General features: G+C 44.8%; 2 protein-coding genes across 7 annotated transcripts in view; one reads left to right on the forward strand and one right to left on the reverse strand.

Annotated features, from left to right (window-relative positions):
• Positions 1–2726: 2726 nt before the first annotated feature.
• On the forward strand, positions 2727–4884 carry RPE (ribulose-5-phosphate-3-epimerase). Its single transcript, XM_084289255.1, has 7 exons — positions 2727–2857; positions 2944–3023; positions 3096–3235; positions 3316–3450; positions 3610–3696; positions 4115–4674; positions 4865–4884. Exons 1-6 carry the CDS (start codon positions 2736–2738, stop codon positions 4235–4237), a joined length of 687 nt encoding a protein of 228 aa, XP_084145381.1. The 5' UTR covers positions 2727–2735; the 3' UTR covers positions 4238–4674; positions 4865–4884.
• A 4113-nt stretch (positions 4885–8997) lies between these two features.
• KANSL1L (KAT8 regulatory NSL complex subunit 1 like) overlaps positions 8998–27569 on the reverse strand; it is a 57451-nt gene continuing 38879 nt past the window's right edge. For 3 of the 6 annotated variants that reach the window (XM_084289251.1, XM_084289253.1, XM_084289249.1), the window contains 9 exons: positions 23777–23887; positions 23235–23294; positions 20697–20821; positions 19238–19362; positions 18291–18345; positions 12684–12796; positions 11230–11410; positions 10300–10602; positions 8998–10204 (listed from right to left, as the gene is read on the reverse strand). In XM_084289251.1, coding sequence (XP_084145377.1) covers positions 10354–10602; positions 11230–11410; positions 12684–12796; positions 18291–18345; positions 19238–19362; positions 20697–20821; positions 23235–23294; positions 23777–23887 — 1019 coding nt within the window. In that variant the 3' untranslated portion in view covers positions 8998–10204; positions 10300–10353. Of the gene's footprint in view, positions 10603–11229; positions 11411–12683; positions 12797–16157; positions 16362–18290; positions 18346–19237; positions 19363–20696; positions 20822–23234; positions 23295–23776; positions 23888–27569 lie in introns of those variants that run through there. The other 3 variants (XM_084289252.1, XM_084289250.1, XM_084289254.1) reach the window with 3 other exon arrangements.

Raw genomic sequence — 27569 nt, forward strand, 5'->3', positions numbered from 1 at the left:
CTCTTGGGGAAGTGCAGTAGTGGGAGGAGGAAGGGAAACTGTGCTTTCTCCTTTGAGTTCCCTGGTAACTAGTAACTAATTCAAACGAGCACTTTATTATCCAAAAGCAGAATATAGCTAACAGCCTGTTGCTGTAGACTAGCTAATTTCTGTTTGCGAAATCTATTTCTGTTCAGGGCAAGACTGTAGGAGCAGAGAATTTTTAAAAAAATTCTCAGGGTAGGAGGTGTGGGCAAGTATGTGTGGTCCACAAAACCTTGATCTGGCAGCCATGTACTTTGATCAGCAGCCTCTTTGGGTAAGTAGGCTGTTGTACCGTGCAAGACAGGAAGGAGAAACCTCTTTTGAGACTGTGCCCAAGATTTATTTTTGTAGCTTTTTTGAGAGGAGGGCTATATAGCAGCTGTATCCAAGGCTCTTACAGTTTGGTACTGACAGTGAAAATGCTGACAAAAAAGTACCAATCTAAAGCTCGATTTTCACAGGCCTGGGACTACTGTTTCTAACTTGCGGAGCAATGATAAGCACCATGGAGCTATTAGATACCCCCCCCACCCCCTTTTTTTTTTTTTTCTGGCACTGCAGCCTTTAGTTGAGTTTACTTTTGTCTGTTGGTTTCATTCCACTTTGTAAGATCCTGCCCTTGTGCTACAAAAATATTTGCTCTAAATACAGTACATACCATAAGAAGGGATGCAAGTGCTGCGCACAGATATAGATGGGCAGGGGGTGAGTGGTCTGCAGATGGTATAAATAATCCACTCTGTCCTGCTTTAATGTACTGAGTAATTCATCCCCATAGCTTTAAAAAAACAACAAGAAACCACATCTGGAATGCATGGACCTTCTGGTACCTAGCAACTGCTCCACTGATGCTGTCTTACGTGCTTAGCTATATAGGGATTTAAAGTAAATATTTATGTATGGTATTTTCATGTTCCTATATATAAAAATATAAATATATATGTACATTGTAAACAAAAGATGGATATTGCAGGGCAGAAACTTGATGAAAGAATCTATTTTTGGCATGCCGAGATTGTATTTACAAAGGTTCCATTTTATGTACGTCATGCTGGTGGCTGCAAGTATTAGATGTATACGTGTTACATTTATACCTAGGAGGTGATCCCAGCGGGGGATCAGCTGACGTCACAGCTGAGTTACGGGCTCTGCTGCAGCATCATGGAATTACACTGAAATGTGAATTTATCCATTAGCTGCTTACAGACGAACTGCACAACAGCTGTGAATCAAACCATGAAATCATAAGCAACGCCCAAAGTTACCCCGTGCTTTGGGATTCACATAAAGCCTTTTTCAGCTTACATTAGAAGAGCTAGATACTGCGGTTTGTAATCGTGGCATTATTGTGCAGAGGAAAATGTCTTAGATCACCCTGAGAGTTTGCAAAATGTGCTAATTACAAGTTTGGCCCCTGGGGCTTGTAATTTGAACGTATGCGTCATAAACCAGCCTTACTGTGGAGATGGAACAATGTCCTATCCATCTCCAAAGAAAGGACTCGCATCCCTCTTCAGCAACTCCGAAATAGCTGCTCAAAGTACTGCTGAACAAATGACAGTCTCACTGCTGTGGTGCAGCATGCAGGTTTTGCCGTTGTGTGGAAAATTAACTGTGCACCTGGCAGCAGGTTTCAGCCTGTTCCAACCCATGGAGCCCTCGCGCTGCACGGCCTGGTATTCGCCAAACGCTCACATTTGATGGGAGCTGCACATACCAGTCTGAGGAGGGAACTTGTGCACATCAAACACCTGCAGATGATAGCAAAAGCCATCCTCCTCCCAGGCTCAGGGGCGTTGAGCATGTGCTGCGTCCTCTGCACTGGAGGCAAATTCTGTCTGTCTGTCTGTATCTGTCTGTGTACCCATCCACCCATCTATCCATAGGTGGTGCACTAATGCAACTTTAAAGCGTACGGGGCTTTGTAAGAGAGCTGACTGGGTGGCAGCACCTGGGCTCTGCTGCTCCATGGGTTTCCTGACTGAGGAACTGCTTGCTTTGCTGACCAAAGCGTGCTGTACTGCTGCTGAGCTCCCCAACACGCTGTGGCCAGCGCCAGCTACCTATGGCAGACTGCTCTGGATTATCTCCTAGCTTGGAGGTCGCTCAGAGAATTGCTAAATTCCAGATGCTAAGTTTTATTATTAACAGTGATGCACAAATGAGAAAAAACACCGCTTTGCTTTCCAGTCCCCAGGTAGGCTGGGCTGCAGGCGGGCAGGGAGCAGGAGAGCTCAGATGCGAGCTGGGATGCTGCATGTGCAGAATTCACGGTGCATTTCACAGAGCGACCTTTTCTGTGTGAAATGAGAAGGGAGAATCTACCTTAACGAAACGTGGACAACCTCACTGTGGTATTCTGCGAAAATAGCTGTGATTTACGTGGTTTAACTCAGTGTACGTGATAAATGTTGCCACTAAGGTGTTGCCGCTGTCACGGGTGCCTTCACAGCAGTGAGCCATAGCAGGGGCCGAGGGGTCTGTGCGCTGTGGTACTGCCAGAGCCCTATAAAGGTGTGAGCTGCAGCGCGTTGCTGTGGGGCTGCCCTGCGGGTGCTTGTGGTGTGGCCGGGGGTGTGCGGAGGGGCCGGGGTGAGGCGGCCGCCAAGATGGCGCCGGTGGCGGCGGGGCGGAGGCGGGCTGGGGGCCGTGGCCGTGGCTGTGGCTGGGGGCGGGCTCCCGTTGGGCCGCGCGTGCGCGGGGCGGCGGCGATGGCGTCCGGGTGCCGGGTCGGGCCGTCCGTGCTCAACGGCGACCTGGCGGCGCTGGGCGCTGAGTGCGGGCGGCTGCTGGAGTGCGGCGCCGACTACCTGCACCTCGACGTCATGGACGGGTAACGCCGGGCGGGAGGGAGGGAGGGAGGGAAGGAGGGGAGGGCCAGGAGGGGCCGCGGGGTAACGCCGTGTGTTCGGCCCCCAGGCACTTCGTGCCCAACATCACCTTCGGGCACCCGGTGGTCGAGAGCCTGCGGCGCCGCCTGGGCCAGGAGCCCTTCTTCGGTAAGCGGCCGCGGGGCGCCGCGGGGCCCTGCGCGGCTCCAGCGCCGCCCTGACGGCGCCGCCGCCCCGCAGACATGCACATGATGGTGGCCAGGCCCGAGCAGTGGGTGCAGCCGATGGCGGTGGCGGGCGCCAACCAGTACACCTTCCACCTGGAGGCCGCGGACAACCCCGGCGCGCTCATCAAGGACATCCGCGAGAACGGCATGAAGGTGAGCGGCCGCGCAGCCCGGAGCCGCCTCACGCAGCCCCCGGCACGGCCTGCAGCCGCTCTGCGCCTCCTCTCCCGCAGGTGGGCCTGGCCATCAAGCCCGGCACGACGGTGGAGCAGCTGGCACCCTGGGCCAACCAGATCGACATGGCGCTGGTGATGACGGTGGAGCCGGGCTTCGGAGGGCAGAAATTCATGGAAGACATGATGCCAAAGGTGAACCGACGCCTCCCGTCTACCGAGCGTAAAGTTAACCACAGAGAGAGTAGCGGGGAAACGAATAAACCTTGTGTGTGTGTGTGAGAATAAACTGTGTGAGAATAAACTGGCTGGGTGCAGCTCTCAGTGCCAGCTTTTTAACGCCGTCTCTCACAGGTTCAGTGGCTGAGGACGCAGTTCCCATCGCTGGATATCGAAGTGGATGGAGGAGTTGGGCCTGACACCATCCACAAGTGCGCAGAGGTAAGAGGCTGAAACAGCACAGCGCTCTGGGTCAGCGTGTTGAGAGATGGAGTCATCCCTCAGAAAATAAGGCATAGGAGGACAAGCCCTTTGAGCAGTCATTTTCAGAAGGAACAGTAAAGCTGACATAGTAGCAAAATCATCTGTGCCTTTTTTAACAGTGGCTACTGAAGCCCCTCCTAAGTCGTTTGTTGTACACGCAGCTAAGCAGGAGCAGTGGTGAAGCAGTCAGCTGTGAGGGGAGGTGCTGTCTTTTCCAAAGTTAATTTGCAGGTGTAGTTAGAGGCATGATACCTGTGTCCTGCAGGTACTGTTCATCAGCCTACAAACTGCTGTCTCCTCGTGTGTTTTGCAGCAAGAAAAGTCTTAAGAAACGGGTCTGTTCTGTGTCACTGAGTGGGTGTTTAATATCTTCCAGGCAGGTGCAAATATGATTGTATCTGGCAGTGCTATTATGAGGAGCGCAGATCCGAGATCTGTGATCAACCTTCTAAGGAACGTGTGTTCAGAAGCTGCTCAAAAGCGGTGTCTGGATCGATGAGACCTACTCGAACAGTGTTCAAGAAGGCTCTGTGCGTGCAGGAGAGCCCTTGTTTCTCGTGCGTAAGGGAGGGCTGGATGAACATTAATTACGGAAATTTGTTGCTGCTGAACAGAGGAATCATTCCTTCACTGCAATGAAGCAAGCAGCAGTGAAAAAACATTCTGGCTGTCTTTCAGGGTTGGAAATGCAATGGTTTGAACCTGTTTCTTGATTCTGTGGAGGCTAATTTTATGCAACAACCTTTAATGCTGAGTGGATCGAACTAAAATTCAATCAGTTTTTGCTTGCTAGAAGAGTGTAGCATCACCACATGCAATCTCTCTTGTGGACGACTCTAATGAACCTGCCTTCTGCTGTCTGTATTTTGTCACTTGATCTGTGCATTCCTACAAAACTTTTCCAATGTCTGCATTAAACACACTTCTCCTGGTGTGGTAAGTCTCCTTTAAATTGACTGTCAAAAATGAGGAGTTGGAATAGTAACTTTGGGGAAAATGCAGTTTATTAGGGCTGGGGAAAGCTGTGGATGATAGAAATATTTCTGTTTTGCTTTTACTGTGTAGAAATACTTGACCTATCGAAGTTTTTTAAACACCACACCCATCTGTTGAACATCTTTACCAGGTCACAGGCTGGGAACTGTTTTCTCGTTCGCCTTTCAAATAGCCAGGTAAGACAGCTCTGACTCAAATTCCTGGAATTGATGGAATTCCATGCTGGAATGTTACAGTGCAGTATCTTGACCCCAACCTCCTGAATTTGTGCATAAGTAAGTCCAAGTGAGTGATTAGGATAGTGACATACAGGCGTGTTATGTACTGCAGTGATTTCGCTGTATGTAGCTTGAGATACATGCACTAGGTGGAGGTGGTTCTTCACCTATTAAACAGCTCCATTCTCATAGCTAAATAGTTCTCATAGCTCCTGGTTGTTTGCACTAACTTCTTAGCTTGGCCTGTTTGGACATGTGGAATAGGAGAGTTAAAACCCCCTAGAGGAAGACTTGAGTGGGTCATGTTAGACAGACCTGCCTCGCATGGCTCTAATCAGTAGTGCTCACTCCTTTAATATTTTATTTTGTTCAGCTTGGCATTTTTTCCCATAAGCTACAGAAGGGCTGCTGTATGCTAGTTCAAGGGAGCAGGCCCGACAGCTCAACAATTGCATCCAGGTCAGTTCAAGCACGTAGTCAAATTTGTTCTTGCAGCAAAGCTGGGCACCTGTCACCTCCCTGCTGTGGCAGCAGTGCTGGAGCTGATGCATGCCCTGCTGTGAGACCCAGGTGTGCAGTGCCTCACAGCCCGGCCTCTGGGCTGCATCCACTGCGATCCCACAGCAGCCAACAGCGCAGGAGGGTAAAATGCTTGGTGCTGGGCAAGGAGACACAGGGTGCTGTTACAGCCCGGGTTGCTGCCAGCACTAAGGAGGGGGCTTGCAGACAATGCAGGCAGGTCTCAGAGCTGGCTAAGCCGCTTCATTTTCCTGTGTGGTTGGTTGTGGGTTAGGTGAACAAATGTCTTCGCTTCCTGTTTCCATTTGCAACCCCAGATGAGAGCTAGCAAGAGAAAAATGGAGTCTGCTGGAGCTACTGCTCTGAAAACATCTCAGAAGCAGCCAAAAAAAGCTTGGCTAGGAAAAAGGTAATGGTCCATGTGCCCACTGGACACATTAAAGCTGGAAAGCAGCTGTGTAGAGTTTAAAATACTGCGCACATTGAGAAAAAAAAATCAAGGCTTTGGTACTTAAAATGCAGGGCTAAGCAGTAAAAAACAGCTATCAGAAGTTTAGTTCAGGATTGGGAAGTATGACTTTTCGTTCCGTTGTAAGCAGTATTTGCTTCCTACAGTTGATCTCAAGCTCGTTTGAAGGGCATTCAAACAACTTCCATTGCTTTTTCTCATTAATTTGGAAAAAAAAAAGGCCCCAAGTCATGCCGCGTGAGAGCTTTACGTTGTGTTCTGAGCACAGAACCATGCGGTATGTTTTCTTTCAGAGGTTTCAGTTGCTTTGTCCCTGTTTCAATGCGGTAGTTCTACTTCCATTCAGCCTTACCTTAGCACTGCTGTGGGAGAAGAGAATTAGACACACAGGAAATCGCTCACTTGCTGCTTTCTGTGTGAATCCCACCCAGGTGGGTCTGTGCAGCTGGTTGCTATGGCAGTGCCCTTTTACACACCTAAGGTTAAAACTAGTTGTGAGCGCAGAGCTGAAGAATCCATGAAAATATCAGCACCAAGAGGTGTTCCTTTACTGCTTAGGACTTGTCCGGTTGTGTGCCTTGATACAGAACCTGAAGTAATCCGTTAGGCTGTGTTTGGGCTTGTCCTCCTCTGCGCAGTAATGCAGCGCCACAGAGGAAGCACCCCAGCTGCAGGACTTGAAACCAGACGAGGTGTTTGCATATCTGCAGGGCCAACAAACCCCGGAGCCGTTACATGTTGCAATGCTCTGATAAAGTTTCAGCAACGAAGCAGCAGGGAGGCAGTGGTGACGCTGAGTCATGTGGGCTACAGCAGGCCAGAGTGCGCTGCCAGAGCACGGCACCGGCACCGACTGCAAGGCGGGATAAAAGGCACTTGGGTACGGCCCCAGGGAGGCTGGGTGTGCGCTGCAGGGCGGAACAGTGCCCATCCCTGAGCAGGAGGAACAACGCAGGAGGCGCACATGGCTTCACTGCAGCGGGGCTCAACAGGGTGCAGTTGTACTTACATTCCATCAAGGTCCTGGACGAAGCATTTAAACCCTTGTAGCAGCAGGGAGCAGAATGCAGGTGGCTGTAAAAACTTCTCTGCTGAGAATGGTAAATGAAGTGCAAGGGAAATGGCTTTCTTTGTGAGGCTGCAACACCCCAGTTTCATGTATGGGTGGGGGGAAGGCCTTACTGCATATGTTTGAGTTGGTATTTAAGGCAGCCTTTAGAGTACCTTCACTGGAAGCAGTGCTCACAGCTGTTCTTACAGCTTAACAGCCAAAAGACAAACAGCTTTTTTTTTTTTTCTTCCCCCCCCGTTGTTTAACTTTTCAAAAAGAAAACAAGCAGGGGGTTCCTGCTCATTTCATGGCCTCAAGCGTGACTCTGGCTCTGAGCTCTCAGCCCACTCCCACCACCGGTGCCATCCTCAAGACACCAGGATTCACGCAAAACCTGACCCAAGGTGGGAGTCCAGCTCTGCAGGGGAAAAGGGCTGCAGGCAGGGAAATAGAGCACTAGTGCCAACTGCAGCTGCATGCAGCACACAGGAAAGGCAGGGGGTGGGCTTGTGACCAAGTTCTCTAACCTTGTTGCAGCAGTGAAAGGAGGCTGATGAGGCAGCGCACGTGCACCCTGTCTGCTCCAAGCTGCCCCTGCCAGAGGCAGGCAGGCAACAGCTGCAGCCACAAGCCTTTGCCCACCATGCTCGTGTGTGCTTCTCACCTGATGGCACAAGCTGCACACCAGCAAGGCTCTGGGAGCAGCCCCAGGGTGGAGGCAGCAGGAGGAAGCAGTGCCCGGGTGTGGTTCTCCAGCCTCGCAGTCGCTCGGGCAGCTCTGTGCAGGCTGCTGTTGCAGGTCCAGCCAGCTGAGAGGCAGACATTAACAGAGAAGAGAGCTGACAGGGCTGGGGCGGGGTATAGCCCAACTGACATTGTTAGAGTTTCAACAAGCTGTTTTTTTTCCTAGCATTCTGGCTTTCTTTGCCTAGCCTTTTTATTGCTGCATTGCCACGCACTAGCTGTTTCCCACAATGGCTGAGCAAAAGCATCTAAAGAGAGGACAAAGAAAGCGTGCTTACCCTCGCTCTCATCAGCAACCGCCTGTGCAGCCTCTGCAGCTGGCACGGTAACAAACAGCTGCTTTGGAGCAGCACACTGGGGACCGACCCAAAAGCCACACCATGGTTCAACAGGAGCCCACAGCTGGGAACTGAACAGCCGTACAGGAGCAGCTTCACAGTTCCTGAGACCAACCAAATTTGGTTCATATCTCCTTGCTCGCATTTTAACATTCTCTTCACCCTGCCCCCACCCCCAAATGAATTTAGACCCCCCCCCGCTTTGCCTCCTTCCCATACAACACTGGAATGCGTTTCCGCTTCCTGACAGCGTCTTGGGCCACGTCAGGCAGCTCGCTGGCTGCCGTACTGCGCCTGTCCCACCCCACATCGCAGGAACTCGCGCTGCCCCAGGGATCAGCCGGCAGGAAGCCCTGACCTTACAGCAAGCTGGGTGAGAGCTGGTCGGGTCAGCCTTCTGCGTGGAGGGCGACACATCTGGAGGCGTTGGAGGCATTGCAATTCAGAAAGCTTCTCCCAGCAGCAGCAGCTGCACATGCAGGACGAGAGGTGGAACAGCTCACCTCTGAATTCAGGGGCTGGAGGGAACCTGAAGTCTCCCAAGCACCAGTGCAACGTGAGTACGACAGCAAAGCTCAGTGCCACTGCCACGCCACTGCGTCTGCAAAGCCACGCTTGGGCCGAGCAGGTCTCTGTGCCAAGAGAAAGCACGAAAGCCAGCACTCCACTTCTAAAAGGCCATCCAATTCAGACCATATACAACACACATATATGGGTCTATATATATAGAAATAACTTTTAATTAAAAAAACAACCTTGCATCAAAGATTATTGTATCAGACAATGAGGCAAGATTCAAGTTTAAGACAAACCAGTGTTAAAAAAGTGTTTAAAAAAATAATCATAATGTGCAATAAACTACAATGTAGCAATAGGTTGTAGTGTTGAAACTTTACTGAACTGTTTTCAGATGTCCAGTGTGTATTTCCTGTCATTTTGACAAAAAAAAAAAAAAAAAAAAAAAAGAATTGACACTAAAACTGGGTCATCTGTCCAGTGCCATTCAGTTCTAGATAGTACACATGGAAGGAAATCTTGCACAAAAACAGAGACTCCTATAAAATTGCCTTCAACTGTCCTACACAGAAAAACTTCCTGTTGGTGAATTATACCTACATTCAATGTTTAATCTTTGTTAATACCTCTTCAGATTGCAGATACATTCCAAACTATGCTATTTAGATGCAAGTTTCAGCAACTTGCTTTTGTTTCCTCACCGTGAACTTGCTGGGAAATTAAAAATCTATCTGGAATCACAATGGAGAGCTTTGGGGCTTTTTTTTTTCTTTATTGGTCTTCTAGACATCAATCATCTTTTCCTTTTCAGCTAGTCACCAAATGTTGGCATACTTATGAGACTCTTGCAAGGCACTGTACAGAAATTTGAACTAAACTTCATCTTTAACATATTAAAGCAAAATATTATGAGCCTCATTTGCTACTGAAGGCCTAAGGAAGTAAGGTGACCCAAAACGCAACATCCAGGGAGCTGCATCAGGGATTTGATGCGCCTCCTCTTCCCTTCCCTTTCTCTAAACCCACACAACAAACAGGAACCCTACTCTGAGTAGCAGATACACGGACTATTGAAATGCAGTGGTCTATGTCTATCTTACTGCTTGAGGACGTCTATACGGAACATGCCCTGGCACTACTGAGAGCTGAGTACAGGTTTTAAGCTAGATGCAAGGCTTCGACAACGTCTGCTTTCAGACTGCTGGTTCTCACCTGCCCTTCTCTCACGCGTGGGTTGCACGCATGCCTTTAAAGAGAGGTGGATTTTCTGCCACACATTCATGCCACACAGGAAAATAATCTGTGGTTATCGCTTTCTCACCACTGTATTTTCAAGTAGTTTTTCTGTGTTCAGTTGAAGTTGTTGGTTTAAGGTAGACAGCATATCCTGCTGCACCAGAATCCACTAGAACCAGAAACACATTTGAAAACAAACAAAACAAAAGAGGATGATTATTAACGAATGTGGCAATATGACAACAGAAAGCAGTGAATGGTGCCAGCAATTTATGTGCGCCCACTCCCGACACTGGGAATATTAGACTTCCAGCTTGAAATAATTACTTTCTCTTGGGGTTCAGGAAGAAGAAAGTGTTGTCTTTGGGATTTATCCTGCCTGTTACAAAGCAAGAAAGAAAATATATTATATGCAGCTAATGTACAGGTTTTGAATTGTGCTGTCATATGCTGTGTGAACAAGAGAGATTTTACCTTACACTTTTCTCCACCTTAATTGGCTTTCTTAATGAACCACATTATTCCCTGTCACCTTTGTTTTCTCGTATTGTTGATTCCCAGGCAAACATTTTCGCAGTCTTCTGACTCTTCTGTGGATTGTTTTCTTGGTGGATGGCCATTGTCTGGCAAACCAATGGGCGTACATGAAGTACAGAGCGAGTCGCTGGGGAAAGCTGCACTTGACATTTCAGTCTGATTCGTTACTTGATCTTGGCACAGTAAAGCTTCTACCTCTTCATCTTTTAGTGGAAAAACTCGAAGTTCCCACAGCCCCGACTGAAAGGAATCAGAAGGGTAGGAGCGAGGGTAGAACAAGAGAAAAGAGGGAAAAAAAAGAGATTTCAGTTGAGTCTGATTAGCTGTGTGCAGAATGCTCTGCTATCAAGTAACAAATGAGTGTCATTCTTCACAATGTTTGCAGGGCTCTTCAGATAAAGAATACCACACTGCTGGGCACCAGCTGTCAGTGTACACCGGCTTCATGTGGGTTTGAACCCGTAACAGAGCTGCAACTGTGCAGGCACAGCGCAGGACGGGGGAGGGCTCCTTTCCATACTGCCAGGCAAGCAGGTTTCCTGGCCGCCAAAACAATCAGATCAGGTCTGTCTGGAACCCTTGGCCAGCATACCCGAGGGAAGATTCCACATCCCTGAACCCAGGCCTGCCACACTCGCCTCTAAAACACGCACCGCATTCACTGAGCGGTGAGCCTGTTGACAAATGTTAGGTTTCATTCATAAAAAACACATTTATGTCTAAACAGAAGGGCTACATTCAGCACACATAAACTAGGGGCATTCTGAGCAGGGAAGGACGTGGGTATGTTCAAGTTCCCTGTTTCAGGTTAAGGGCCAGTGGTCACTGAGGCCCTGAGCAGACCCGGAGGGCACCGGGAGCACCCACCTTGGCTTCCTGGCTCTCCCTGCAGAGCTGTGCAATCCCTGAACAAACAGAGCCGTGGGCTTCTGATGTCGGGTCGGGAACAGGTTCAGCAGCGCAGTGCAGCGAGGCACAGGAGCTGCTGTGGTGGTCTTTGTGCACTGCATCTTGGCTGTGTCGTCCATCTGCGTTTTTGCTGTAAGATCTAGTGCAGAACAAAAGAGACAAGAGTCTTAAGACCTACTCCCTGCCCTTTCACATCACCGGGAATAGTTCAGATTTTCTTTTCAAAGTGTTCAGTGTCTCTGCAAGTGCTACCTGTGCTCCGCTTGCTTGAACTGAACAACAACACACGTGGTTCTGAACAACCCTGCTGCTGCAAGCCACAGCCAAGAGTGTTGTGTGGAGGAGCTATAAGCAGCTGCCACGGGGCTGGAACAGACACACCCCAGCTGCAGAACAGCGAGTGGCATGGCCCACGCGGAAGCACAGCATCACACACAGGTGCCCAAAGCACGCTGCCACCCCACCTCTCGTCTGGGCCCCTCTGGCCCATAGAGTAAGGTACCCACAATCTCCAAAGCAAGCAAAATAGTTTGTGTAATAAGAGTAGAAACGTTGACCTCACCTTTATTGTAAATTTGAACTAAAATATTTAAAATACTGGCACGCATTTCAAATGTCATGTAGAAGTTTGACCTTCCTCATGTTAATGGCAGTTTTACTTCTGATTTCCAATTACACTAAGATTTCACCAAAGAACTCATAGATTTTCAAAATAAAAGGTACGTATAAAGTCTATATTTTTCATACGGTTTAGTCTTTTTTCAGTATAAAGTTCTAAAGTCACTTTATGTTCAAAAGCGCTCAGAATTAATTCCTGAATATATTTTACCTCTAATTTTATTCTGCAGTATAAAAGCTACCTTTGCATATTTATTCATTGCGTCATGATTCAATTTCAGCCAGGAACAGACACAGGCATATATATGATAAACAGCAGGAAAAGTTATCCTAATGTTTATAGGATGTTTTTTGTTGTGGCAGATTCTGAAGCAAATTATGGGAATCGTTTTCCCAGACCAAAATTGGAGATACAGCCGCTATATGACGTTTGGCCTTATATGCACTATTTTTTCCAAGACTTACAGGGATTATACTTGATTCAAATTGAAAGGGGTGGCTAAAAGTCATGGTAACAGGGAGTGGCACAAACCAACAGAGCCGTGTGTTGTGTATGGCACTACAATCTTAGCGGTGCCAGATCACCAACGTGCCAACTTTCTGTAAGTTCTGCATGCTTCAGAACTGCCTGGCCTTCCCTTTTCAACTGCAAGAACAATTTATGCCTGGTAGTGACTCTGAGGAGCTGATAAATAAGCAGCATTATGCTCTGTGGCAGCATTTCTGAACCTGCTGCACCAACCGACCCACCCCTGGTCCCACGGGAATGCTCTTATCAAAGTCAATACACCTGCCTGCTATTCCTTCTGGGCCAGCGGCTCTGCTCCCACAGCGACCACCTTGCTCGCTCTTTTTCTTCATACTTTGCGTGACGTAAGGAAAAGACTTCATCCGAGAGATCTTCTATCTGCAATGAAAGATGAGGGATAGCTGCTGTAATTATCAACATCACTAGAAACAAAGACAGGTGCTGATGGATGTAGTTCCGTGAAGGTTTGTTCACCAAACACAAGCAAACAAGACAATGTGTGCTAGCAGTACCAGGGTACATCAAAATAATGACGCCAGCTGGCACTCTCACTTAGAGCCACAGTTTATGGGACGCTGTCACCTTCTGTGCATTTCTTTGTGTGTCTGTGGTTGATCTGAAGGGATACAGAAGTTACAGCCCTATGCAGCTAGCACATTTCTCCCTACGGTGGGAAGCAGAAAATTAAAAAGACAAGTATTCATTTGCAAAATCAAGGCAGCATTAAAAGCACAAAATGAAGACAAGCAAAAATCCAAGGAGTTTTTAGAGACTGATTTAGGAGGAGGCTGGGAGGCAGCAGGATTTGCCAGGTGCTCTTTAAGCACAGAGAGGCAGGTCTGAGATCACAGGGGCTTGCAATAGCTCCACATGGAGAGGCATGCAGCAAACCTGAGGTGCCGCATTCCTGCTATGAAACCAAGCAGAAAATGGTGTCTGCTGTGAAGAGAGCATTTCTTAGCGGCATGAGCCCAGCACAACCTAACACAGCCCTAATATAAATGTACTTTAACTGCTCGTAGAGTCAAACGAGCCAGCTTTTTATGCAGAGCTCCTCAGATGCAGCTCTTACATCTGACCTTCACTTAGGAAGAGCCATCTTCACTTTTCCATTGTCTAAGTCTGCTGTGTGTATGCAGCTGGGCAAGGAGCACAGTGCTGCCCTTCCCTCTCACTCCCCAGACTGCAGGGTGGACCACTCCAGCACAGCTCAGCATTACTTCAAAGTGCTCCAAACCATTCAGCCTCAAAGTTCACCTAAAAAGCTGTGGTTGGCAAGAGCACAGGAGTGCAGAAGCCATGGATTTTTATGCCAGCCACTCCCACCTTAAAAGCAGAGAAATTCTAAGAAAGAAAATTCCTGGTTGTAGGAGCTGTGAAGCTGCACTGCCAGATCAGTCCTGGACAAGAACTATACCAAGAACTGGGAGGTTACAGAAAATTAAATTGATTTTCCATGAAACAAAGTTCTCGTGGCTGCTACACAAGCAACATGATTCATCTTCTGATTTAGTTTGATAAAACAGAGAACTAAAAGCAGCGTCCTAGCTGCACCACCAGAGAGACGGTTATGTTGTCAGCAGGATTCACTCTGCAGCAGGCAGCTCTCGGCCCTGAGGTTTCTGCAGGAGCCGTTCTCTCCAGGAGGCCTTGCAGCACCAAGTAGTGCATGGCCATTATGGGTACGAATGCAAAATACAACGCACTGCTGCTGCTGCAAACATACCTGACAGCGGCGTTCCTCAGCCTGCCAGAGCACACACCTCCATCCTAGGCTGCTGGCCACGAGCTGTAGCCCCACAACCAAATTTAGCAGGGTCAGTGAAAAGGATCTCAAAGATTTCTGTGTGATCCGAACCAGCCACTGGACCCGTTTGCCAGAACTGGTGCTGCCTGGTTTCTGCTCAGCCCAGCACCCCAGAGGAATCCTCAGACAAACAGGCCTGCTTTGTTTGCTCAGCTCAAGATTTCTTTTTAAAGACTCCTCCTTGCTTTTATTTATGTTCAACACAAACGTCTTTGTTAGCTGTTTGTTTCTCTTCACGTAACTCAACCGAATGGGTCTCCTCCTCTCTGGAATTCACCAGCTCTTGTCGCCTGGATGGCATGGGTCTGGGGCTGCATCTCAGTTCACATTCTGCCTTTCCAAGGTCAGTGTGAAGGTGACAATTTTATGGACTACAAAAGTGTTATTCCCTCAGGGAAAATGCAGGATTTTTCTGTGTGATCAATTTCCTTTGAAGTGCAAACAAAAGATAATTTTCAAAGAAAAACTTAGACTTTGAAATTACTTTTCTTAGCAAATTGCCAAAACTTTTCATGCTGGGAAGAAACTTTATTTTTAACGAGCTTCCTTTCAAAACCCAAGCCCACATTCCTCTACAAGTTCTGAAAAATATTAGAAGTAAACCTTACTGTACCTTTTCCATAGCTAATAGCAGAGATTTAACTACTTATTTGAGTTTTACCCTATTCCACTGAAGACCAACCATTAATACAGTTTCTTACTTTAAAATTGTTCTTTGTTCTACAGAAAAAATCACATTACCTCAGAGTAAAAAAACTCTGGTTGGTTCAGTGCAGCCTCTGCCCTTCCTCACCTTTCTAAGATTTTATATTTCCCTCAAACAACTTTACATTAATTTATAATTACTATAACTAAAGAAAAGTATTTTTTTCCACCAAAGGTAGCTTGAAAAAGGCCAAAGAGCTGTCATTGCTCGCCAGCAGGGTCTAGCAGTGACGTTGAGAGAAAAGACTATTAGGAAGGTGTGTTTGTGAGGCATGTCTAATGGTTTCATTCAAAGAAAGACTTAGAGCAAACTAAGATTTGAATCCCTCCCATCTCATCTAGTTAAGCTGCGAGCCACTATGCATTAATGTTGAATAGTCAGGAATAATACCAGGAATAAACAGGCAGGGATATTTCTGAAAGGTTCTCAAAACAACAGTCAGTGCTTCAGTCGTCAGCTCCATGGGAAATGCTGAGTCATACGCCATAAAAACACTTATGCAAAACTAATTACACAAAGAATTATTCTGAAGTATTTGCAATTGCTAAAACAACTACAAAATAAACTTTAACTCTACTTTATATCCATGCCTTGCCAGAAACTTTAACCTGGACAAAACAAACTGCAAACAAAACAGGAAAGCCCATGCCGCACCCTCCCCTGCACTAAAGCAACAACAGACTGCAAATTTACACATGCAAACCAGGAAATACAAACGCTGTAATGTCCCAAAACTAAGTATTTTTAGAGCGAGCAGTGGAGCAGACACAGATAGTTGATTAACTTTTAGATTGTCCAACTTTTATCTGTTTGTCCTTGTAAGGCAAATTTTCCAGAAACAAAACTGTGGCACCCCATAAAAAGTTTTTTGGGCTCTAATAAGGTAGCATGAATGAGCCTGATTTTCAGAAAGTGCTGAGTTCCCGTCCCTGGAAGTGCAGCTCCTGTAGAACCCGACAAATCTGGGACACCACATTTGTTTGTGACTTGTGGGAACTCTGGTGTGAGCCCATTGCATGAAGTGAGAGAAATCCCTAAAGTGCTGGACAACACAAGGACAACTTGAGGAGTTTTAAATTTGGCCACACAGAAGTATTACACAGTACCACCACAGACTGCTATGCAGTGGAAAGCAAAGAAAAAGCTTTTGTATGAAAGCAGACGGTACATTTTGCCTACCCTTTTCTCCTTCCCAAATGATCTGCTAGATGAAGTTTGCCTTGATTTCAGCGCATGGAACAATTTCAAGTGGCAGAATGTGAGTGAAGGAAAGAAAAGGTAACGCTCCTGTTTTCTGATGTTTTTTTCTCAAGCTTACACAGTAACAAATTAACTCAGCCTAAAACCTGAAGCAAGGCAGTGAAAGAATTAAGATCAAACAGCCACCTTTTCTCAGTCCTCAGAAGAACATCCAAACCAATTAATATGATCTGAAAAGAAAGGGAGAAAATTGGCAAAGGATGATTTAGATGAGTAAGATCTTTAGCATATTTCTCATCTGACATCCCTCCTCTCTTGTTATACCCAGCAGCTGACAGACAATATTGAAGCAGTGGACCACAGCAGGAGGCTAGGCTACTTTATTGTACTCAAGTATTTCCTGGCCAAACGATGAATCATACACGAACTAGTAATGCCAGATACAAATGGACTGGGAGGGCTGTTAAACAAGCAGTAAGTACACAAACTTCACAGACTCCTTGAAGTCCATTCAGCAAAAATGAGCTAAAAGTATGCAAGATAAGTAGTCTGTATGGGATCTGGGGTCTAGGACAGAAATCCAATGAGTGCTCCAAGCAAGTCCCTTGAAGCCCTGAAGAAAGGCAAATCACTGTTGAAGTTCTTTTTCTACCCCCGCCCTTCGATACCAGGACGAGGCGAGCACAATGAATAGCAGACTCTCAAGGGGCACTGTGCCCTTGCTGCCTTATTAGTAATTCTCCACGTAGTTTAATTAAATATCCTCACAAGAGCGTTCTCCTGTGTATTATAGTTTGACCTTCTCACTCCTAAAGAAGATCAGGCAGGTTTCCTGCCAGCAGACAGTACCAAGCTAACAGGCAGTGGTGGAGGTGACAAAATCTGACCACTACCAAGAATTTCGTAAGTGCACGAAAAAGGCAGGGTCAGAGGAAGTTGTTCCCTTGCTTCAGAGCCAGGAGTACCATGTGAAATGACTGCAACTATGCCAGGTAGGCAGGTGAGGCTGTGATGCTCTCTGAAAGCATCAATTTCCAGGTAGGAGGAAGCTACAGGCCTCGTAAATCTCTCCTGAAGAAGCCTGGCCTTTGTGGAGAGTGTATTTTCTACCCCAAGGGAGTGGCACAGTAATTTCACTTGCCTAGGGTGCTTAGCATACCCTGCTGTACTGCTACAGATAGGCAGTCTTTGTCTACTACTAAGGTCTCTAATCCTGGCTGTAGGGATGTAAAACAAGCTCTAGAATGGATGTTGTGGATAAAGGTAAAACACAAGTTTTACCTGCAGCTACAACAGCTGGTAGGGGCCTAGAGCAGGGACTGGAGGGAGGCTACAGATGTCCAGAGGACAGCAAAACTGGCAGATTCCTCCTCTGGCTCTGGAAAAGGAGCCACAATAAGACAGGAAGAGTGGAAAGCCAGCCCAGAGACCAGACACACTGCTGTGTTCACACTGGGGTTAGGGAACACCTCAAACCCACCACTGGGGGATAAAGAAATCTCCCTGCCCCAAAGTCCATGGGCGTACTCTGAAAGAAAAAGGTGGATTCTTACATCTGGAGGAAGCAAGAGTAGCACACGGTGTGCACACCTAACGAAAAAGGTGAGTGGGAAATGCTGATGGTTGCGATGTTCCTGACAAAGCAGAAAAGCTTGCTTCCAACAGGAGGGTTGCAGGAACACCAAGAAGAAAACTTAGGAAACCCGCAAGCAAAATGCCAAATTACCTCCTCAAGAACAAGAGGCCATGGGAACTGGCCATGAAAGAAAAGGACGAGAGAGAAGGAAAGGCATTACTGCAGAGGTAGCCCCAAAGAGAGAGTCACACCCAGAGAGACCCAGCATCAGAGTGCCCAGGAGCATGGGGGAGCTGAGGCCTCAAAGGGATCCTCCAGGAGCTCTGACTGTGCTGACAACAAGGGGCAGAACAAGTGAACAGCAAGTCTTAATGTAGTGGATGGCAGAAATGTGAATTATCTCCAGGGTCAAGTAAGTTGGGGTAGGACACATTGCCACAGCCCAATACCTAATAGTTTATTTTTGAAATCTGAAACTTACCAGGATTTGCATGAAGTCAGTGACTTTGAAAAACAGATACTGATTATCCCAACTATGTATCTAATTTAACTAAACTGTTGGTTTAATTAAAATACAGCCTACCTCTTCATCATCTGCAGGAGCTCTTTCCAAAGGTTGAAATTCAACAACTCTCCAACTAGAAATGAAACAAGAAAAGTCGAATTAGTTTACCTACACGCTGCTTCATTGGTTCAGCTGTAAAGACTCTGTTTCTACAGATAAAATAATTTCAAATTTCAGGTGCCAATAGCAGATGCTCACAATGTAATTCTCCTTTCTTAACCCAACGTTTAACCTTTCCTTTCCCCAACAAACTTTTTAAGTTACTCAGAGTGTTTTATCTTTAGAGACAATATAAAAACAAATACAAATTAGAGATTGAAATATAGAACAGCTACAGTATTGCAGGCAACTTGCAGTACTTAAAAGACACTGAATTATAGCACAGGAGATCAATTACTCTGCTCTAGCAAACTAAAGATGTTCTTTTATTGATGTATTTATTTATTACATCTCTAGAATTGTGGATTACAAATAATGTGTTTACACTATATGGAAAAAGTTCAGCTTAATCCATAGTATCAAAATGGAAATTTTTTTAAAAATAATATGCTAAAACAATTCTGTTTAATTTGCTGTTAGCTACTTTTTAGTGAACCGTAACACAAAAGACAGCAATCTCCAAATAACTAAGAGCATGTCAGCCCAACAGCACTTTTAAGCCCATGAGTATCACTACAATTAAGATGATAAAAAAAAACACTTCTATTTTTAGCCAGTCTGTGCATCTGCCACCACCCTGCGCCTATCATGTTATTTCCCTTGTGCTATCAGCTGTCCAGTCTTCCCACCACTCATCTTTCATCCACTCCTATACACAAACTGATGTGCATAGTAAAAAACAAAACCAAACAAAACCCCACAAGCACATGAAAAGATCATCTCAGTATTACAACATCTAACTAGATGTTAATATCTTTAATAGTATTCTCGTGTTCATTTTGCAACTAAGGAGATCATGAACAAACCTCGGAGTAATGATTTCTTTGTACTGTAGTTTCTCCAGCTTTGACGGTGCCACCAGCGACATGGGAATAACAATGTTGTCTATGTCATAGGAGCTCTCACTTCTCAACCTCCTCCTCGAGTTATGCTGTGTAACAGAATCAATAAAAGAGGAGATTTATCAGCTTATATGACAGGAAATCCATGTTAGTTGAGATATTCTGTAACAGATTTTCTAGAGCCCAAATTATTATTATTTTTTTTAAAGTAATTTCAACAGATCTTAAAACCATCTCACCTCTAAGATTAACTCCTTGCTTGCATAGCTCTTACTGATATCAAAGGATGCTTCTCTAACTTCACGTAGAGTTAATTTTGAATACTTAAGAGAACTTTAATGCTGTGTTCTTCTTAACATTCAGCCTATAAGGAAGACCTTCTGTAACCTATCTACTGACACATAACCCAAGTGGTTTTTCAGCATGACACAATTAATTCCGAGAGAATGAATCTACATTTAGCAGTGATGAACAACCTACATGGAAATATTTTTCTAGAAGACACGCAAAAGACAAAAAGTGAATGATCATACTACATTCCCAGTGTTCTCTCCTCAATAGTTCATGGAACTTACAAGTGTCAAAAACTGAATTTTCTAGATTACAGGAGAAAGCTTAGTTTTAAATCGTATACTCCATATTGCAAGATCTCAGTTTTTAGCTGATAGTTAATGGAAGCAGTCTGTTCTAAAATGCTCGTTTAGACATTCTTTAAAGCTGGCCTCAAGAATGTGAGTGAGTATTATCAAAACTGCTCGGAGGTTGCAGATCTTAATTCAGTTCTCCAGTCGTCATCTCCAGATTAAAACGATGACTTACTGAGCACCAGTGTAACACCAGGCTTAATAGAACCGTGGGCCTGCGATTTGAGTATTATTATGGATTTCTCAATTAATTCCAATAGAATTAAAACAAAGTGTGTTTCTGCAAGGACTTCACTGAATCAGAGCTCTGCTGCTCCTCAGCAAATTCATATACCAGAGACTTTGCCATTAGTGCTGCACAAGAGGTTTTAAATAGCAAAGCTGAGACTTACTAAGTGCTGTGACTATACATGTATTTGCACAGTGATGCCATTTGGCATAGCTGCACCAAGGGCAAGAGCTCTTGTGTAAAACTGGGAGCATATATCACAGTACATTTAATGAAACTTAAGAGGAAAAAAGTAAAATGAAAGGCCCAATGCCACTAAATTAAGCATCTATTTCAGTTCTGTTATCTGTAAAACTCTTCACAACCAATTATCTGGTTTAGGGGCACTACATACTAAATCTGGAATAAATTTCTTGATGTAATTCACTTAATTCACAGTTCTTTACTGTAACTTAACATTAGCTTAGATTTAAAGAGCCTGTATTTGTGGATTATTAATTTGCACAGTTGTTAACATTTCTGTTAAGACAGTGACACACTTTCTGTTTACCTGTGATGAAGTGCTGTGAGAGGGCCTAGACATCGCATTGACGCTGGTCACGGCAGCAAAACTGCTAGGGGATTCTGGTTCTGCATGTTGAAAGGAGAACGTCTCAAACCTAGTGTTACGTTCGCCTGTCACAAAAACAGTAGTAAACAATACTGCACACTGTCTGTTGCCTGTTAGACTAAGGAGATTTTTCCATACAGTAAGAGTAAAGTCATTTCTAGAAGCCCACAGCTAACCACTTGAGATTTACCAAACACTATAAAAGGCTGTCTAAATAAACACTTGTTACTCATCCTGTTGTTCCACACAACTCATCCCTCTCTTTCTATGAAGGATTTCTTCTGCTGGAACCAGCTTCATACGGGCAAATCCTGCTTCTTTTTACAGAAACTGTCCTAGACAATACACACAGCAAATACAACCAGGCCTAGAGGAATGCTCTGAGTGTCCCCACACAGTGTTTCATATCCCACTGACTTAATGATCCCTAAGTGACAGATTCCTCCTGGTTAAATGATAAAACTGTAAAACAAAACTGGCAGAAAGGGTAACAAAATTAGTTTCTAGATCTCCATGTGTGGTTTCTTTTAGCAGTGGTCCACTGCCCCAGGCAAATCGTAATTCTTGTTTACTCTTACTCAGTCCCAGTGTAAGCAAAGCTGGGAGGGATTCAGAAGTTAACCACCAGTATTCTGCTTTTCTTCTACCTGAATTTCCAGTAGACAATGAGAATTCAAACTTAAAATAGCGGCTAATGTAAAGGGTCGGTGGATTCCACCATCAAAAGAAGAGATGAGACAGATCCTAAATACTGAATTGCACTGGGTCAAGTACGTGAACTCTCATCTCCCCGGCAGCTCTGCAGCTCCCTGGCACACAGCTTTTATTTTTGGCCTTGATCATCAGGCTGACCTTCCCCATGGATAATTTCTCCTAGACAGAGCCCAAATTAGGAATAAATATGTAGTACTACACCCCCAGCACTAATAAGCTAGAACTGCTGCTGCTACTCACAACGATACCACACTGCAGTTTTCTGGCATTGGGAAATGCTCCTTACGATAAAAGATGTTGGTTTTGTTTTTTCCCTTCTGTTAACTCAAATAGCCAAATACTGTTGGCAGAAGCCTAACTGTAAGTTCAAAAGGTTTATACCAAGAAGTTTTCTCTCTTACTAGTGCTCCCAAGTAACTCCAGTTGTTCACTTAGGGGAACAGCGTGGTTTCGGAAGCACTGGGCCAGCACCTGCCTTGTGGGGGCTGGTGACTGGTTAGGGCAGCAGGTGGCACGGACAAAAAAGATTGCTGCTGGCGAGAGGGGACAGGGGAAAGCACCCCCCAGGAGGAGACAAGAGGAGAGTGCATGACAAAGGGAAGGGAAGGACAAAAAACAAACAAAAAAAAAAAAAAAAAAAAAAAAAAAAAAAAAAAAACACGAGGAAAACAAACAAAAAAACCCACCCCAGACCCACAAACTCATCTAAATCTGAGAGTTTTTAGTCTGTCCAAACGCATCTTTCAGCCCCTCCTGCAACTTCCTAACCAATATGTACATTGCTTTTCGTTGTTGCTGTTTGCTTTTAAATAGATCATAAGTTTTGGTTAAATCATCTGCAGCAATTCCCCTTCTCCCACCTCTATTGCAAGATTACACCAGCAACTTTATCTGGATATGCACTGGAAGTGTATTTTTCCATAATGTTAACTGATGATTTATATATTTTCGTTCTTTCTTAGGGGAAATTTTAGAATAATATAATTAGTCATTTTCCTCAAATACCTTGGGGGGAGTTTCACTAAGCATTTTCTGAAGGTTCGCATAAATCAATCTCTAACAGAATCTGTTAAGTTTTACATCCTAATAGCCTGCAGAAGTAAGATGCTATTTATCTCTACAAGGGCATGCTGAATTTTTGTCCCTAAATTACCACATCATTCTATGTGGTTCTACAGAACTTTCAGAGCAGTTTCTATTAATTTACCTACTGCTGAAGTACAGATTCAAGGGCTTAAAATATAAAGATAAGAAGAGTGAAAATACTAATTATAAGCACTGGTAGCCCACAAGTACTCTTAACTGTCTGGAAGGAAGCCAGAACCACAACTGACAGTACATGACAAATGAAACATAGCTGACCAAACTGCCAGGAATAGTAAGTGTTTGGTTGGGTGCACAATTTGACAGATAAATTTGCAATTCATATGTTTCACTATACTACTATACAAAATTCATGGTGAAAATAATGACACGGCAAAATGCAGTGGGACTTGCTGAGCAGCTTCCTTAGAGCATTCCAAAAATAAAATACAGAAGCTTGTCTCCTTTTGTAATACAAACCGATGAAGAAAGAGATGCTTTAAAGTAGCACATTATTTTCATGGAATCCTAAATTCATTTCTTCACTCCTGTAAGGTTTTGTAATAGTATCCTTTTTGGAGATACTTTAAAATTCATTCTCAAAAGCCCGTGATAAACTCATTTCTACAGTAATAAAATGTTTTAAAAAATAGTACTGTCTTAACACAATTTGTCTCTTACCTACTGCTGTCTCACTTAGGTGTCTTTTCTTTCTTCCCTCCGACAGCTGGTCAGATGTTCCTGACATTGATTAAGATTTATGAATTAGATAAACAGTCACTGCTCCATTGTTTGAGAGAAACATTATGCTGATTGTAGGCTACAACATAAACATGTATCATGTTGTAAACTTATTTTTCATTGCTGCGATTTACAGGCGGTCTCGGTGAACTACTTAATATAGGGGAAAAAAAAAAAAGACTTCTGATAGGAATCCAGGTATTAAAGAATACTGCAGGCAGGCACCTGTGTTTGCAGAGACCTTGTGGTCCAAACTCCCTGCATTTGTACTGGTGCCATCCTGCAGATCTGAAAGGATTGCTTCAGCTTAACAGCAGGGTACCTGACCCTGTGCTTGGCAAAGAAATTCCTCTTCCACCTAAATCCCTAGCCCATTACTTTCTCTGATAACCTACTTTGTGGCAAATTTATACATTAAACATTTTCAGGGCAAACTAATGAAAAACAGTCTTGCAAATATTAAAATGTCTTGCCTTACATACCATTGTCTGGAGATATTTTAAACTCCACTCCCAGAGATGAGGCATCAACAGGTTCTCCTTTGATGTCATCCTTCCTTAATAATGTTTCAAAGTATATGTGAAGAGGAATATCTGAAGGAGAAAAAAAAAACACACACAAAGTGAATGGAGTGTGTATTGGGAAGATGGCAACCTATGACATAATGAATTGTGCATCATCACTGAAGGTCTAGGAGTGGATTTACGCAGTGCTACGTAATACAACCTATGAGCAATACTGCTTTGAGTCCTTCAGCTCATACAGAACATCAATGCCATGAGGACTAACCGCTACATGGCTGCAGTATCTTGACACAGTCAAGCTGGACACAATATAGGGAAGCACCCAAAACTGGCAAAAGGAAAATCGGATGACAACAATCAAAAAAAGCCCAACCAGACACTTCAGAGGCGTGAGTTTCGCATACATAAGTAAAAAACTTGAGGCAAAGTAATTCTCAGCCAGATAATTATTGCACGTGTGGGATCCTGCACTGCAGGCAAAGATCTGTAGCCTTTTCCATCTGTTCTCCAAGACAAGTACTACACAATATAACGTCCTGTAATTGCAGGGAGGTAAGAACTGAAGGTACCTTTCTTTCTGCTACTGGAAAGTGAGAGCTATGCCAGGGTAACACCACATCCAGTTTTAGCTGTGAAGCTACGCAGCCACACGTGCTGACCAAGGCAGTACGCTCAAGTGGTTCCAAGCTCTCTCCACCACTGTGAGCTCTAAGGGCTGACAAGACAACTAAGATCAAAGTAGGACTCAAACCTAAGTGATGCTCCTCAACCAATCTCTGTGTAGGCACTTTGTAGATTAACAGCATTTTTTTAGTCTTCAAAGGCCAAGTAAGAAAGCGCAGGATTATCTTACTCTGGAATAAACTATGTCTGTACCTGCAGTGACCCCATGACTGGAACCAAGCTCTGGAGGATACGGTGGGAACGGGACCGGGGTCTTCCCCTCTTCACTACCTCCTGCACAAAACCCAGCACAGTGGAGAGCACACAGCGCACTTTCCTCTGTAATCTGAAAAGCCTTCGGTTCAGCCTTCTGTGTACAAGTAATTAACGCTTTTGAAAATTACTACTGCTGGGAGCCTAGAGGTAATTTCAAGGTACATTCCTTCTTTCTCTCCCTGGCAAAGGCTACAGCGGGGAAATGCAATTCATTTCCCGAGGGAGCTCTAACCAAGAATTAGTCTGCAAAACATCTCAAGTGGTAAGGAATTCAGCCACTGTTGTTAGGACAGGAAGGCTTAAGAAAAATTGGTCTCTGCTTGAAAAGCCTTTCCGGAAACAAAATTAAATGAAAGAAATTAAGTAGAAAGAAATATGTCATCGTAAGCAGCACGCTTGACAACTATTACATTCAGAATGAGAAGAGGACTGAGCGCAGGGCCACAGGGTGGGCACTGGAGGATTTTTATTTACATACAACCTTAGCCTTGAGGACTTGCCAGGACAGAAGCTTTCAATATATTTTGCTAACTAAACAGGACAAATTATTTCAAATTTGATACTGATCTAAGCAGGTATTTTGTCACAAGACTAAAGGTGACCTGCAAAAGCTTTTTGGCACATTTTTTATTCTACCTCTGAGTAAAGCATCGATAAGGTCTGAAAGGTTTATTAGTCATGACATTTATGTAAGCAACAACAAAAAAAGCTTCTCCTGCCTTTTTTTTTTTTCCCCCCTGGGGAACCACCTTGATGTTTCAGGGTTTTTTTATTATGCACTCCTGTACCTTAATTAAAAGGGCAGGAGTATTTGTTCCAGATTATCCACAAGCTAGATGCACAAATACCAGACCCAAACATCAGAAACAAACTACAATTTTCCAGGTGTCAAGGTGCAAGTTTGAAAAGGCACTTCTATACTCAAGGTATAATGTAACCACTCATATTTTTGGTAAAGACCCTTGGTAATATGGAAATATTTAAGGGCAGGACTTAAATCTGTAACGAGCATTATACTTCCAGATGCAAGTACACTGTGAGCCAGTCCAATTGCACTGTACGATTAAATTGTCTGTAAATTATGATTCTCCTTTGGAAGTAAAAAAAAATAAATAAATACAAGAGAGAACAACATCTGAATCTTCAATCTGAATCCCTCCTCACACACTGAAGAATCTAATTCACAGAATTTTGAAATAAGACAAATACCAATAATATTTTCTAACACACGGAGGAAATTTAAAAAAAAAGCCTTTTCTTCTACGCTGCTGACAAACTTTCTTTATTCAAAAGAAAATGATAAAAGATGTGGGCACGCCACAAGTGGTATTTTAAGAGAAGTTGTCCCTCTGGAAGGGGATAACAAAGGAAGCTGCAAATAAAACCTGAAAGTGAATCAGACTACCTGACCAAACTGGAAAATTTCTAGCATGCGCTTCTTCATAATTTGATCATATAAAATAAAATGACAAAAAGACGAGCAGTCCTCGTGAGGAGGAAGAAACGATGGAGTAGACGGCACAGTCCTCAAAAGCAAGGACTGCATCTGAGCAGGACATAGTAGCGTAGCGCTCTTCCTGTCTCATCTATTATTAGCAAGGCTAAGGTTCCTGGAAAAGAGAATAAATATTCCCCAAAAGCAAGATGTCCTTGGTATCAGAATGAAGCTAAAATAACATTTTTCTTCCTCCCTCCTGGCAAAGTGACCAACAGCAGCCACAAGGCAATCAAAAGCCTTTCAGTCTCTTTCATTTTCATGACGACTAGAGCCGTCTTTTCTAAGAAAAGAGATTTCCAACATTCTTGTCGAACTTCCTAGTCTCCCTTGAGATTAAGGAAAAAATGAAAGCAAGGGGCATAGCCTTAAACAACTATCCTTGAACAGATGTCTTAAGAAACACTGAAAAAAGCCACCCAAAACATATACACTGTAGTACAGTGAGGCTCGCACAGAAGCGGAAGCAAGGAAACAATCTGATGAGTTAGACAAACTGGCAGCCACCCAAGCAGCAGCGAGTGGGGACAGCTCTCCTCTGTAGGGATTTGGGAACAACTGCCTAGCCCCTGGCTCCTGTCCAGCTGGGCAGCCAGAGACACGGCGTAAGTGAGGGAAAGGGTCTGGAAAGAACAAAGATTTAAGAGGTGCTTTGCTTCTTTCTCCTCTTCCCAGAGGAGTCCTGCTGATTGGGATGCTTGCTGTGGCACTCCTGAAGTGTTTATTCCCCCTGTCTGCCCCTTGAGGGAATCTCCTCTGGATCCCACACGGGGGATGTAAACCTGCAGGAGCTGAGACCTCCTCAGGGTTCCACATCCACACCCAGCTCTTCTCCACTGGTCAGCGACGCATTCACCAAACCCAACACTTCATTTAATCCCTGACTTCCCAGCAGCAGGAGGAAGCATAAACTCCGTCATTCTGGGAAGCCAGGGGGTGTGATTAAAGGCTCACACAGTTCCATGGAAGTCCAAGCCTCATGTTCAGGATTATTTTGTGGCAAAGACAACACCCAGAACAGCAGGATTGCTGTACTGGTCAGCAAATACCTCAGGTCCATCAGGATATCTAACAGAATGAATCCTTCCTGCACACTTCATGTGCAATTTTGAAGCCCCAAGTGCTGCCAAGTTGCACCTGCGCTAGTTTCAGGGCCAAGAAGAGTCAGAACCATCTGCATTACTGTTCAAAAAATGTAAAGAATCAGATGACAGAAACCGGAACTATGGTTTAAACAAGATCATCAAAAAGGCTATTACAAGAACGATTACAAAAACTAAAGTAAAAGCTTTCTGAGCCTAGTGCAAAGGGCCTGAA

Source organism: Netta rufina, assembly GCF_964035555.1.
Source record: "Netta rufina genome assembly, chromosome: 6".
NCBI lineage: Eukaryota > Metazoa > Chordata > Aves > Anseriformes > Anatidae > Netta > Netta rufina.